The sequence below is a fragment of the Psammomys obesus genome, unplaced genomic scaffold (genome assembly GCF_907164565.1).
Source record: "Psammomys obesus unplaced genomic scaffold, mPsaObe1.curated_primary_1811, whole genome shotgun sequence".
Taxonomy (NCBI): Eukaryota; Metazoa; Chordata; class Mammalia; order Rodentia; family Muridae; genus Psammomys; species Psammomys obesus.
The window spans coordinates 12536912-12551790 of NW_026586550.1; the positions used below are offsets into that span (position 1 = coordinate 12536912).

Below are 14879 nucleotides of genomic sequence, written 5' to 3' on the forward strand. Positions count from 1 at the left end.
TTATAGAATCTGCTGCTCATTGCCAAAAAGCAGGAACAGTGCCAGTATCAACCAGCTCATGAATGGCTATACAAATTATGGCACATCTATACAACAGAGTGCTACTTAACCACAAAACAAAACCATATACCCATGTTGTTGCTACAGTCAGTAGCATGAATAATCTCAAACTGATGCTTTTCATTCTATTATATGACAGTTCTACAAAAGATTAAATTGGACATGGTAATTGCCGGGAACGGATGATGGTGGTAGGAGTGGGTTAGACTGATGCTGAGGGACTTGAGAGGATGTTAGAAATATTAAGTGTTTTGATGATGGTGTTGGTTTTATGAAAACAGTTGTCAACTATATAGAAAGGCAGCCTACAAGGACAGATTGTACTGCATGTGGATTCTAACTCAGTCAGTGTGATTTTAAAAAAGAAGTTGGTCCTTCAGTTTCCAGGTTTGCATTTGAGGAGCTCTGCTGAAGGAACAAACAAAAAGCTGACAGGAGTGTTTGCCCAGGATGCAAAAGGCTCTGGGCCCACTCCCTAGCACCACAGTAGAAAAACAAATCAAAGCAAACCACAAGCCCTTCTTGGATCTGAACAGGAGGGGAGGTCACCAATCAGCTGCCCCATGATTGAAGAGACAGAGTCACAGCTTACCAAGGAAGAGACTCATGAACAGAAGCAGTTGTGGGAACCAGTGCTGGTATAGAAAACCAGAGGCTCTGTGTTGTTAGCTCTGAGAGTTCCAGGCTCCTTGGCACCCAACCTTACAAGTTTCCTATAATATTGTGACATTTACCTCAAGGAGTTTTGCTGAAGATTCCATACTAAGTACAAGAAAAGGAGGAAAGGCTGAATTTTGAAATACTATGAAGCAGTCTTTTTCCCTTGTAAGGTCTGCATCAGGAGAAACTAGTTATGCTGAGCCGAAGCTTCTGGAGTTGTATTGGAGTTGAGCAGGGGTCGTTGGACTCTAGCTGGCCCTGGCCTTCCTCACGAGAGAAGGGAAATATCCAACTCCAACTACTCACCAGTCCTGTCCTACCTTACGGGGTAGAAAAGACTTGAAGATTAAAATGGAAAGATAACTGGACAATTTTCAAATCTGTGCAGGCTATGCAACATACATCAAGGAAGAAGTCTCAAGAAGTTTTTAAATATTTTGAACTAAATAAAGACAACTCCCAAAAATATGTGGGAGGCAGTGATAGTGGTGGTTAGAGGAAATTTAAAGCACAGAAGACAGAGCAAGATTAAGTGTGAGTACACACTGTACAAGCATGCACATGGGAAGGTGGGGCAGGAGGACTGTGTGAGGCCAGCCTGGTTATATAGTCAGACCCTGCCTCTGACATCAGGGGGAGAAAAGCAAATTAAGTCCAAAGTTAACAGAAGGAAAGAGGTAAGAATTGAATTCCAGAGTAAACAAAGGAAAATAATAAGAATTAAAGCAAAACTCAGTAAAATTGAAAATAGAAGTCAGTAGAAAAGCTGGTTCTTGGAAATAATAAATAGGTCAGCAAGTAGCTAGCCAAGCTAAATAAAAACTAGAAAGGACACAAATGACTAATTTTAGTGATGAATTAGAGGACATCATTGTAGAGCCTATGAACATGAAAGTTTATGAAGGAAAAGTATGGCAACTCTAGGCCCATAAGCTTGATAACCTTGGAACAGACTAAATTCTGCAAAAAACAATTTGGCGCAGCTCATGCAAAAAGAAATAATTGGCAAGTGGATTAATAAACTAGTACATGCAAATAGTGGAATCTCATTCAGTTGAAAGGAATTAGCTATGAAGCCATAGAAAGACAGGAACTTGAATATATGTTACCAAGTAAAGGAAAAATGTCTGAAAAAGGCTACACTATATGGCTCCTACTATTAGAGATCTGGAAGAGGTAAAAATATGACAGCAAAAAGGGAAGTGGTTATTAGAGCTTGGAGAAGATACAAAGATTTGTGTGGCCGTACAATTACTTTGTGTATATACTAATGAAGTGGTAGGTGTCATTAATGTTTGTCTAAACCCAGTTAGATTGCAGCTATGATCAAAACTGGATTATAAATGGCGATAGTAAGTCAACTAAGTTTTCCAGTTGTGACAAACCAATCTTGGGGTATGGAGGGATATGATAATGGAGCAGCTGTTTTTGGAGGAGGGAAAAGAATTATATAGGGAAATGTCTATACTGGCCTTCAAATGTTTCTGTGAACCTGACCTAAGATTGCTCTAAAAAAAAATGAGTTTTGTATAAAATCACTAGTTTTGATCCCTAGCATGCAATAGTCCTTTCAAACGTCAATAAATTCACTTGATTAAGCAAACATTAGAGATGTGCTTTAGTTTCTCCTGAGTTTTGATCATATCAGCATATACTTCTGTGGCTGTTATCTCTCACCATTAATTCTAACTATATGGTGATCCTATACCCTTTCATTAAATTCATATGACAACGTGTCAGTATTTACAGTGTATTGAAACGGCAGATTGGTTTTATAGTGATAATCAGAAAATACACAAAAGTGAAAAACTGAATGCATTTGGATGCTATGACGAACCAGATTATTTAGAAAACTGGTTTTTAGAGGTTTTTTGTTTGTTTGTTTGTTTGTTTGTTTTAAGTAGGGGACTAATGTGGTATATCCCTTTAGTCATAACAGTCAGAAGGCAGAGGTGTTTGGATCTCTGTGAATTCATGACTAGCTTGGTCTATATAGCCAGTTTGAGGTCACCTGGGGGACAAAGTGAGACTCTATCTAAATAAATAGGAGTGAGAAAGAAGGGATGAGTTTAGTAGGCAAAATGCTAGCCTGCATGTAGCCCTGGATTCCATCCACAGCCTGGAATAAACCAGTCATGATGGTTTATTCTGTAATTCCAGCACTGGTAAGATAGAGTCGGGAGATCAGAAGTTGAAAGTCATCCTTGACTCCAAAGTGAGTTCAGTGCCAGCCTAGAATACATAAGACTGTGTCTCAAAATTTTAAAAGAGTGAACATAGCTGGACACCATGGCGTGGTGCATGCCTTTAATTCCAGCCGTTGAGAGGCAGGCCAGCCTGGTCTACAAAACAAGTCCAGGACAACCAGGGCTACACAGAGAAACCCTGTCTTGAAGAAGAAGAAGAAAAAAAAGAGTTAAACATGTATCTTGGCTTTCCTATGTGGCCTACATTACATTGTGTCCAGAAGGTTAATGAGGGGAAGGTTAATGAGGATAAATTACAAAGATGATAGGATCAGGCTGGAGAGACCGCTTAGTGATTATGACTGCATGTTGCTCTTGCAGAGGACCCAGGTTTGGTTCCCAGCACCCACGGTGACTCACAGCCACCCCTAACTTTAGTTCCAGGTGATCCAGTGCCCTCTTCTGACCTCCACAGGCACCACAGGCAAAACACTCATACACATAAAATAAATTAAAGTTCTAATTGATAGTTAAAAAATTATTAGTTTGAAACCCAGTAAATCTAGGTAATGATTGTTGTTGGTTGCCATCATCACCAAAGCCAGCAAGTGCTCTTTATGTTTTGATGGAAATACATAATACCAGATTATTGTTGCCAAGGATGAATTGATACTAACTTTCTATTTTAAATATCCTCAGAAAATGAATAAAATAGCTGTAATATGAGGGCCATACATATATAATCACTAAGGATCAAGTCCATAGAAACTCAGAGAAGGAATGGCTTATTTTTTAAACAGGAAAATAGAAAGGAACAGAAAATAGATTAAAAGAGATTTAAAACACATAAGCCAGCCATAAGTTGTATGTCTTATTTGAATCTTAACTTGAACAAAGGAAGTAACATACAATATTTATATGATGCTAAAATTTGAGTACTGACTAAATATGTTGATAGAAATGGGTCAAAATTGTAAGTATAATGATGTTTTACAAAGTCTCTTTCCCAGATATACAATGAACTAATAAGCTGTCGGCTTTGCTTTCATTGACTAGTGGCATACAGGGTGATGGGAAGAAGTAAGGCTGGTTATGAGAGGATAATTGTTGTGTCTGAGTGAGGAATATACAGAATTCTTAGCAGTTTCTGTGCTTACAATTCTAGAAAATAAAATAATTCCCGGAAAATACTGATTGCCTATTAGCATGCACTGTGCTGGTGTAGATTTTTTGTTGGTCAGTACACGAATGAAAATTGTCACTAGCTTTGTAGAACTTTTGTTCTCCAGGAAGGCAGACGACAACTTTAATAAGTATGTAGTACAGACTGTGATTGATGAAAGGACAGCAACAGTTCAGTGATGGAGTCACAGTGCAGGACCTTCCCGTAGCCTGGAGGGAGTGGGCCTCTCTGAGATGGTGCTGTCTACCAGATCTGAAGAATAATAAAGGGCTTGCAGTGGCTGCACTTAGGGCATGGGAGCACTCTGAAAAGATCCTTAATGTAGGGCTATCGTTCTCTCCTGTAAGAGGAGATGTTTTACTGACTAGCCACTTGACTTAATACTTCTCTTGTTGACCATCTGTTGTATATTTATGTATGTCTGATTTTGAATTTAAAGTACAAACTCTAGGCTTGTTTGTGCATCTGGCATAATTTTATATGGCCTGAATGTATAATCCATGGTATTTAGTTTTTGATGGTTTTTTTCTTATTTTTTAAATATTTTTAAAATTATTCTTAAATTTATTCCAATTTATTCACTTTGTATCCCAGCTGCAGACCCCTCCCAATTGCGCTCTCCCTCCCTTTTCTCCTCCCATGCCCCTCCCCCAGTCCACTGATAGGAATGGTCCTCTTCCCCTTTCATCTGACCCTAGCCTATCAGGTTTCATCAGGACTGGCTGCATTGTTTTCCTCTTTGGCCTGGTAAGGCTGCTCCCTTGTCAGAGGAGGTGATCAAAGAGCCAACCTATGAGCTCATGTCAGAGACAGCTCCTGTTCTCCTTACTAGGGAACCCACTGGGAGACTGAGCTGCCATGGGCTACATCTGTGCAGGTGTTCTAGGTTATCTCCATGCATGGTCCTTGTTTGGAGTATCAGTCTCAGAAAAGACCCCTTTGCCCAGATTTTTGGTTCTATCTCCCCCTTCCTTCATAAGATTCCCTGCACTCTGCCCAAAGTTTGGCTGTGAGTCTCAGCATCTGCTTTAATACCCTGCTGGATAGAGTCTTTCAGAGGCCCTCTGTGGTAGGCTTCTGTCCTGGTCCCTGTTTTCTCCCTCTTCCAATGTCTATCGCTTTCTGAATGAGGATTGAGCATTTTACCCAGGGTCCTCCTTCTTGCTTAGCTTCTTTAGGTGTACAGATTTTAGTATGATTATCCTATATTATATATCTAATATCCACTTATAAGTGAGTATACACTATGTGTGTCTTTCTGCTACTGGGACACCTCACTCAGGATGGTCTTTTCTAGTTCCCACCATTTGTCTGCAAATTTCATGATTTCCTTGTTTTTAATTGCTGAGTAGTATTCCATTATGTAAATGTATCCAATTTTTGTATCCATTTCTCAAATGAGGGACATCAGGGTTGTTTCCAGCTTCTGGCTATTATGAATAAAGCTGCTGTGAACATGGTTGTATAATTGAGCATCTTTTGGATATATGCCTAGGAGTGGTATAGCTGGATCTTGAGGTAGCACTATTCCTAATTGTCTGAGAAAGTGCCAGATTGATTTCCAAAGTAGCTGTGTAAGTTTACATTCCTCCCACCAGCAGTGGAGGAGGGCTCCCCTTTCTCCACATTCTCTCCAACATGTGTTGTCACTTGAGTTTTTTATCTTAGACATTCTGATGGGTGTAAGGTGAAATCTCAGGTTTGTTTTGATTTGCATTTTCCTGATGACTAAGAATGTTGAGTATTTCTTTAAGTGTTTCTCTGCCATTCGATATTCCTCTATTGAGAATTCTCTGTTTAGCTTTGTACCCCATTTTTTTTAATTGGATTATTTGATTTGTTGTTTAACTTCTTGAGTTCTTTATATATTCTGGCCATTAGCCCTCTGTCAGATATAGGGTTGGTGAAGATCCTTTCCCAGTTTGTAGCCTGTCGTTTTGTTCTGATGACAGTATCCTTTGCTTTACAGCTTTTCAGTCTCATAAGGTCCCATTAGTGGATCAAAGACCTCAACATAAAACCAGACACACTAATCCTATTAGAAGAAAAAGTGGGGAAGAGCCTTGAACTCATTGGCACAGGAGACAACTTCCTGTACAGAACACCAATAGCACAGGCTCTAAGAGCAACATTTTTTTTTTTTTTACATAGATATTTTTCAAGAGATTGTTAGAATGTAGGTAAGAAAAGTCTTGTACTTTGAAGGAAAGAATCAGCAGTGAACATGAAGCACAGCCTTGTACCCCTGGAAGAGAAGAAAATGTGTCTTAGCTCTTGGACTGTGGCTCACTAAGATAGCTACAGATCCTCTCTTTTAGTTACTTTCTAGCTGTTTGAGAAGAAAGATCTCTCTCTCTCTTTTAATGGCTCATTTTCTTACAGTGATTAAAAGATGCTATGTTATTATTATGTATTTAAGTACCAAATTTTTCAGTAACAGGCACAATGGAGTGGTTTAATAAATGTATGCATTGGTGATTTTTAAAAATATGCTCCTGCTTTCTTAATATCAATTTGAAAGACTGGCTTTTTCTAACCTTCTAGGATTCTGAGTGTGTGGGCGTGCATGTGCATATGCATGTGTTCATGCTGTGCACTGGGAAGGTGCTGTTTAATTTTTACAACAGGTTCCTTTCTGTTTTTTCTTTGTTTAGACATATTACAGATGCCACACTTGCCATTGTGAAAGGAGAGACAGTTCCACTTGACGTCTTGCAGATCAAGGTAAAAATCTTTCCTTCAAGTTTTGAAAAGAGTATCAAATTAATAGGCACATGTTAAAGAAAATAGAGTTTAACAGTTCACATGGGATTATTATGAACACGGCATTCCCATTCTCTTCCTATCCCCAGTATTAGTCCCCACAGAAAAGCATTGTTCATGATTCTGTTATCACTAATTGTGATACCTCTTGTAATAAAAATCATGTGATGTAAAATTTACATTTGTAGTTGTTTTAAGTCTGCACTATGGTAGTGTTCAATGTATGATGTCACCTTGATAGTTTAGTTTTGAACTTAACTCTTGGCTTCTTCGTTACATGCAAGAATTCCTCAGTACTACTTCCTAATAAATTATATGTACTTTTAATTTCTCCATCTACAATCGTTGTGTCATAAGAAATCCATTTATGGTTGTTTTGAGTATTAAAAGAGCCCCTGAGGCTAGACATTGTACTGTATGCCTGTAATCCCAATCCTCTATAGGTAGAAGAAGGATGAAGGGTTCAAGGTCATCCTCAGCTACACAGCTGGTTGAGGCTAATCTGTACCACGTGAGAACCCTGCCTTTAAAACAGAAAAAAAGACCCATAAAATACTTGGTACATAGCCAAGTACAGTGGCACATGCCTTCAATCCTAGCACACTGGGAGGCAAAGGCAGGCGGATTTCTGTGAGTTCAAGGCCAGACTGGTCTACAAAGTGAGTCCAGGCTAGCCAAGGATATACAGAGAAACTCTGTCTCAAAACAAAACCAAAAAAACAAAACAAAACAAACAAAAAAAGTTTTGGACAGTGACTGATTTCTGTACCTGTTTAAATGCTGTTTGCATCTGTCTTCCATTCTCTATGACAGATGAACTTTTTCTCATGTCACCTGGAATAGCTTGGTTGTCTTGTAGTCTTAGCTCTCAGATGGGTTTTAAGTAGTTAGGATCTTGTACCTCATCTGTCCATCCTTTCTAACACTGTGAACAATGTTTTTTGTAGCTTCCTGCATCTTAGAATTCTCTGTTTTTCTATTGAGATGTATAACATTTTCTTATTTGTAAAGGATAATTTGTTTTGGAAATGTATTTGCTGGCTGTGCCCATAAAAGGGCATAGAAGAAATTACACCTCACAGTGAGCGTAATTTGGCATTCAGATTTTGGTCTTTAATTACTGCTATCTTAAACAAAACAACACACCTACCAGGACTCAGTAAAAGGGCAGTTTTAGAGGAAGGTAAGTATGAAGTAAGAAAACACTAAAAAATTAACAGGAACATTACAGAAAGATTTTAAGAGCCAACCTGTTGGTGTTTGAATATCAAAATTATTAATTGTGGTAGATTATGATGCTCTACATAAAAATAAGGAGTCCCTGAAGGCCGGGTGATGGTATGAAAGAATTGCCATGTTGTAAGTACTGAAGGAATGATAGAATATTAGCTTTATTTTTTAGTCACCATTTTGATAATTAATTTTAGGCCATCAGTAGGTCATCAGTAGAAAATGAAGCAATGAAAAGAATTCTATTGGGAAACCAATGTATAAGCATTTCCAAAATTATTTACTAAGTCATTAATGGAGGCAAATATGTATTTGAAGTAGAGAAATTAGCATATGCTCCTTTATCTGATCATGACACAAACTGGCAGTATCTGCCTTTTGAGAATGATGCCACGTCACTGTATAGTCTCCTTCCCCAAATGTCAGCTAATTTCAGTCTAATCACAATAGAGTAACAGAACAATCCAAACTGTGGGTTTTTCTAAACATTCAGACTGTCCTAAAAAATGTCAGTGTTGCACAGTCCAGAAGAAAGCAAGTGGTCTGGTCTATTCAAGATGAAAAGTGGGAACCTAGTAAAGGATTTGAACAATGAAAATCAACTGTAATCGTGGATGTTATTAGAACAAGTGAAGATACTTGTACATGACTTGTATTTTAGATACTGCCTTTCAACCTTGGAGTCCATACTCTGGGGAGATAATTGCTAAAGGTTCTGGGGTGATTCTACAACTGCAACTCTGACAACAGTGCACAGCATATGAGGGGCTGAAGAAAGAGCACTGGCTATTTTAGAGAACCCAGGTTTGCATTTTAATACCCAGATGTGACAGCTCAGAACTTGCTGAAAACTACCACTCCCAGGAATCTGATGCCCTCTTCTGGCCAGTGTGGGCACTGCATGTATGTGGCACAGACAGGCATGCAAATATACACATAAAAAATAAAATAAAATAAAAACAGCAGATAAGACTACAAAGAGAAGACTTTGGCAATGTTGACTTTAAGGGAGAGGTGTAAATAGTGTTCATTGCACTATTTAAGGTTTTGCCCTTACGTTGTTTTTCAAAATAGTGGGGTGAGAGAAATGGTTCATTAACAATTTCTACTTTTTGGTCAACATCCCTTTAAAATGCTAGAAAAAAGATAAGCTAATTTTGATAGGAGTTAAGCAAATATTCTTTCTTCATCTAACTTAAAAACAAAGAGCAAATGTCTCAAAATGCAGAACGGCAGAATTAAACCTTGCAGTGGTGAACACTGTGTTTGCTCACGTCCAGCCTTAAGGTGTGCCAGCTCCATTCTGCGTGCGCACTCATTGTTCACTCATTTTATGATTTTGTAAAAGTTTTAAGGGTTTATACTGTGCCATGATCCCAACTTTAACCCTGAAAGTTGTTCTTATACTGGTTGAAAATCCAAACACCGAAGCTCCCAAACTGGAAACTTTAGAGCATTCCAGATTCCACAGTTTTGGTTTGGAGTTAGGAATGCTCAACCATTAGTTTTTGCAAATACTCGAAAATTTGAGAAACCCCAAAATAGGGAACATCTTTGGCTTTCTGCCTTTCAGGCAAGGGACACTTAACTTATTTGCAGTTTGCTAGTCCATATTTTAAACTGGTGAGCTTACAAGTTTACAGCCAAGTTTCCTTTTATTTTTCTTTATACAGCGGTGTCAAGACTATTCATCATGATATTATTAATCATAATATAAATTGCAATTGATCTTTCAGCATGTAATACAGCTAAGCTGTTTTCACAAAACATTAAAGGATAACTAGTAGGGATTTTATCCATAAAGATATTGTAAAGTATGACTGGAGATGTTTTTTAATAACTCGGTGATTTAGACTTTATTATATATCTGTTAGAGGAAATATATTGCAGAGTAAATTGAATGTAACTGGGAATTCTTGCAGCGTTTGTACTTAAATGTCTTTTTCTCAACCCTGTTCTCTCATATACAGATTTTGTAACTTGATGTCAGATTTTTCACAATCTCTATATTAATGACACAGCCCACGAAGTTGAAAAATATTAATCAATTCTTAGAAAGGGTGGAACAGTAGCTTCTGCCCTAGTTTCTGAGGAACCAGAAATTTTTTTTTTATTTTTATTTTTTTTTCTTCTCCTTATTTCTGAAAAAAATTACTTTCAGAATGTGGAGAAAATATCTGTAAACAGAGCTTGGTTCCATAAACATTATAGACAATGCTTGATGCCAGTCTTTCCTTTTAAGAGCACCACAAACTTGTTATCATGAACTGAAGACTATCCAGAAGTACAAGAAATCATAAGCTATAACAGTATCGTATTTAGCTTGTTCACTGTTCATTGTGTACTCACAACTCATTTGAATGTTCAGTTTGATGAAGAAGTCAAGATATATTTCTTCATATGACATATATTTAAAAAAAAAAACATAGGTAGATAGGCAAAAACCATGTTGGCTCCATCTTCAAAACATATCCAAAGGCAGCATATCCTTCACTCTCTTGTTCCAACCCTGGTAGCCTTCGTCTTACTTCAGAGCCCTCTGGCTATAACCTTGCCTTATACCTTTGCCTCCCCATGGTCTGTTTTCAACAGCCATTGTGTGATCACAAGTTGGGGTACATCAATCCTTTGTTCAGAGCCCTCGGTAGTGTCTCTTCCCTGAATAAAAGCTAAGGTCATTCATTTAAAGTCTTTATTCTGGTCCGCTGGGCCTTATCTTGATTGTGCATATGCGATTTGGGTTTGTTTAAATGTCATTTATTAATGGCATCTTCTTTCATCTCCTAGATCAACTAGTCATTGGTCCTCTTAGCAATATCTTTGTAAAACTTACTTTGGTTCCACTGCCCTCTCATCATATTGTTTATGACTTCGCTCCCATTGATATCTAGAAGGATTTGAAGAAACTTTTTACTTAACTGGTAGTGCTATATCTCCCTGATGCCTCACTCCTAGGGCTCTATGGGCTCATATGAATTTCATTTTTAGTATGTCACCATGACATTGAGTTTTGTTTTTGTTTTTTGAGGTTGGAAGTCTGTTTTATTTCCATTTTTTTTTAACTCCTCCTGTAGTTCTCCAGCTAAGTACTCTCAATAGCCTCTTCATACTTGAGTGCCCTAGCCCCTGGCCCACAATCTTAGATGAAGTACTTAGTACTTGGTACCCAGAGACAAACATGTCCTCACTGGCACCTCTTTGTGTGCTCTGTGCTCGCATACTGGTTCATTCTCCCCATTGCTTGTATGAGTACAGAGAGTAGAAAAGCAGTCCACTGCCTGAGCAGGTACACAGCAAAGGAGTAAGAGGTCAGTGTCACCTAGTATGATGTTCCGATACATGTGTGTTTCTCTTACAAATCCCTTGCTTGGCTTTGACACAGTAGAATGAGAGTGATGCTGGTGCTGGGATTGGAGGAACCCTTGATCCTATGAGCACAAGATTCAATGTGCTTTCTCTGTAATATCCCCACCTCCAGGTCTTTTTTTTTCATTATTCTTTTTTTTTATTATTATTATTCTCATTAGTTACATTTTGTTAATTCTGTATCCCTTATTCCCTCCCCAATCCCACCCTCCCTCCCTCATCTCCTCCCTGCCCTTTTCCAAGTCCACTGATAGGGGAGGACCTCCTCCCCTTTCATATGACTCTGTTTTGTCAGGTATTTTCAGGACTGGCTGCAAAGTCCTCCTCTGTGGCCTAACTGTACTGCTCCTCCCTTGGGAGGTCAAAGAGCCAGTCATTGAGTTCCTGTTAGAAATAGTCCGTGTTCCCCTTACTATGGGAAACCAATTGATTACTGAGCTATCACGGGTCACATCCGAGCAGAGGTTCTAGGTTTTACCCTCTCATGGTCTTTGGTTGAGTGTCCATCTCAGAAAAGACCCTGTGCCCAGATATGTTTGGTCCTTGTGGAGCTCCTATCCTTTCCACATCAAACTCCCCTTCTTTCATATGATTCCCTGCACTCTGCTGAAGGTTTGGTTATGAGTCTTAGTATCTACTTTGGAGCACTGCTAGGTAGAGTCTTTCAGATGCTTTCTGCGGTAGACTCCTGTCATACGTTCAATGCATATCCCATTTGTCTTTCTAAATGAAGATTGATCATCAAACCTCGTGTCCGCTTTCTTGATTATCTTCTTTAGGAGTATAGATATCATTATGTTTATCATATCTTTTAGGTCTATATAAGCGAGTATATTCCATTTTTGTCTTTCTCCTTCTGGGATACTTCACTCAGAATGATCTTTTCTAGATCCCACCATTTGCCTGCAAATTTCAAGATTTCCTCTTTTTTGATTGCTGAGTAGTATTCCATTGTGTAAAAATACCACAATTTCTGTACCCATTCCTCCATTGATGGACATCTGGGTTGTTTCCAGGTTCTGGCTATTACAAATAAAGCTGCTACAAACATGGTTGAGCAAATGTCCTTATTGCGTACTTGAGCAAATTTTGGGTATATGCCTAGCAATGGTATAGCTGGGTCTTGAGGAAGCACTATTCCTAATTGTCTGAGAAAGCGCCAGATTGACTTCCAAAGTGGTTGTACCAGTTTACATTCCCACCAGCAGTGGAGGAGGGTTCCCCTTTCTCCACAACCTCTCCAGCATGTGTTGTCACTTGAGTTTTTCATCTTGGCCATTCTGATGGGTGTAAGGTGAAATCTCAGGGTCGTTTTGATTTGCATTTCCCTAATGGCTAATGACGTTGAATATTTCTTTAAGTGTTTCTCTGCCATTCTATATTCCTCTACAGAGAATTCTCTGTTTAGCTCTGTTCCCCATTTTTTAATTGGATTACTTGGATTGTTGCTTTTCAGCTTCTTTAGTTCATTATATATACTGGATATTAGCCCTCTGTCAGATAAAGGGTTGGTGAAGATTCTTTCCCAATCTGTAGGCAGTCGTTTTGTTTTGATGACAGTGTCCTTTGCTTTATGGAAGCTTTTCAGTTTCATGAGGTCCCATTTATTGATTGTTGCTCTTAAAGCCTGTGCTGTTGGAGTTCTGTTCAGGAAGTTGTCTCCTGTGCCAATGAGTTCTAGGCTGTTCCCCACTTTTTCTGTTAACAGATTTAGCGTATCTGGTTTTATGTTGAGGTCTTTGATCCACTTAGACTTTAGTTTTGTGCAGGGTGATAAATGTGGATCTATTTTCATTTTTCTGCATGTAGACATCCAATTAGACCAGCACCATCTGTTGAAGGTGCTATCTTTTTTCCATTGTATGGTTTTGGCTGCTTTGTCAAAAATCGAGTATTCATAGGTACATGGGTTTAATTCTGGGTCTTCTATTCGGTTCCATTGATCCTCCATTCTATTTCTATGCCAATACCATGCAGTTTTTATTACTATTGTTCTGTAGTACAGCTTGAGATAGGGGATGGAGATACCTCCAGAGGATCTTTTATTGTAGAGGATTGTTTTGGAGATTCTGGCTTTTTTTTTTGTTTCTCCATATGAGACTGAGAATCTTTTTTTCAAGGTCTGAAAAGAATTGAATTGGTATTTTGATGGGAATTGCGCTGAATCTGTAGATTGCTTTTGGCAGGATGGCCATTTTCACAATGTTAATCCTACCAATCCATGAGCATGGGAGATCTTTCCATCTTCTGAGATCTTCTTCTAATTCTTTCTTCAGAGACTTGAAGTTTTTCTCAAACAGGTCTTTCACTTGTTTGGTTAATGTCACCCCAAGGTACTTTATGTTATTAGTGGCTATTGTGAAGGGTGTTGTTTCCCTAATTTCTTTCTCAGCCCTTTTGTCTTTTGTGTAAAGGAGGGCTTCTGATTTTTTTGAGTTGATTTTGTATCCTGCCACTTTGCTGAAGGTGTTTATCAGCTGAAGGAGTTCTCTGGTTGAATTTTTGGGGTGACTCATGTATACTATCATATCATCTGTGAATAGTGACACTTTGACCTCTTCCTTTCCAATTTGTATCCCCTTGATCTCCTTTAGTTGTCTTATTGCTCTGGCTAGGACTTCAAGTACTATGTTGAAGAGATATGGAGAGAGTGGGCAGCCTTGTCTTGTCCCTGATTTCTCCACTCCAAGTCTTAATCTTGGCTTATACTAGCCATGGCAGAGAAGTGATGGTGTGGGAGAATCCAATTGGTCCTTTTGTCTTTCAGCAGCCTCTGTGGAGTTGTGTATAGTACTGTACCTCTTCTTAGAATATGGGGTACCGTGTATCTATCAGTTTCCAGCTATTGAAAGTTAGCTGCTCAGAACCATAGTTAATAAGTTCCCTTACCAGCAGATTCATGAGAACTAATATATAAGATTATACTAGTTTAAAGTATGGGTCATTCATTCATATACTCTTTCAGGCCATGGGTTCATAGGTCTTTTGAACACATATATAAAATATTTGGTTTGCTGAGAAGTAGGCCATGAGCATTTTCTAGATACGTATGAATTTACTGTGTTCACAAAGCTAAATCAATTGTATTTAATTTCCAGGGTGAAAAAGAACAACCTGTGTATGCAATGACTGGCCTCCGGTGGGGATCCTTCAGAGATGCTGGCGTCAAAGTTAGCAAGTAAAGGATTACTGTGGTGATATGTGATGATTCTTCACAAGTGTTATTCCAGCCAGGCAAGGCTGGTGTACACCTTTAATCCCAGCACCAGGGAGGCAGAGGCAGTCATATCTCTGAAAGTTTGAAACCAGCATGGTCTGCAGAGCTAGTTCCAGAACAGCCAAGTCTACACGGTGAAATCCTGTCTCGAAAAACAAAAACAAAGTTTTATTTGATCTTTGCTTTTGAGGTTTTAAAATACAGTGTTATTAGA

General features: G+C 38.6%; 1 protein-coding gene across 4 annotated transcripts in view; it reads left to right on the top strand.

Annotated features, from left to right (window-relative positions):
- Positions 1-14879, top strand: part of Agk (acylglycerol kinase) — a 74733-nt gene that overhangs the window by 40546 nt on the left and 19308 nt on the right. For all 4 annotated transcript variants that reach the window (XM_055602141.1, XM_055602142.1, XM_055602143.1 and 1 more), the window contains 2 exons: positions 6744-6813; positions 14547-14626. In XM_055602141.1, the coding sequence (XP_055458116.1) occupies positions 6744-6813; positions 14547-14626 (150 nt within the window). The remainder of the gene's footprint in view (positions 1-6743; positions 6814-14546; positions 14627-14879) is intronic.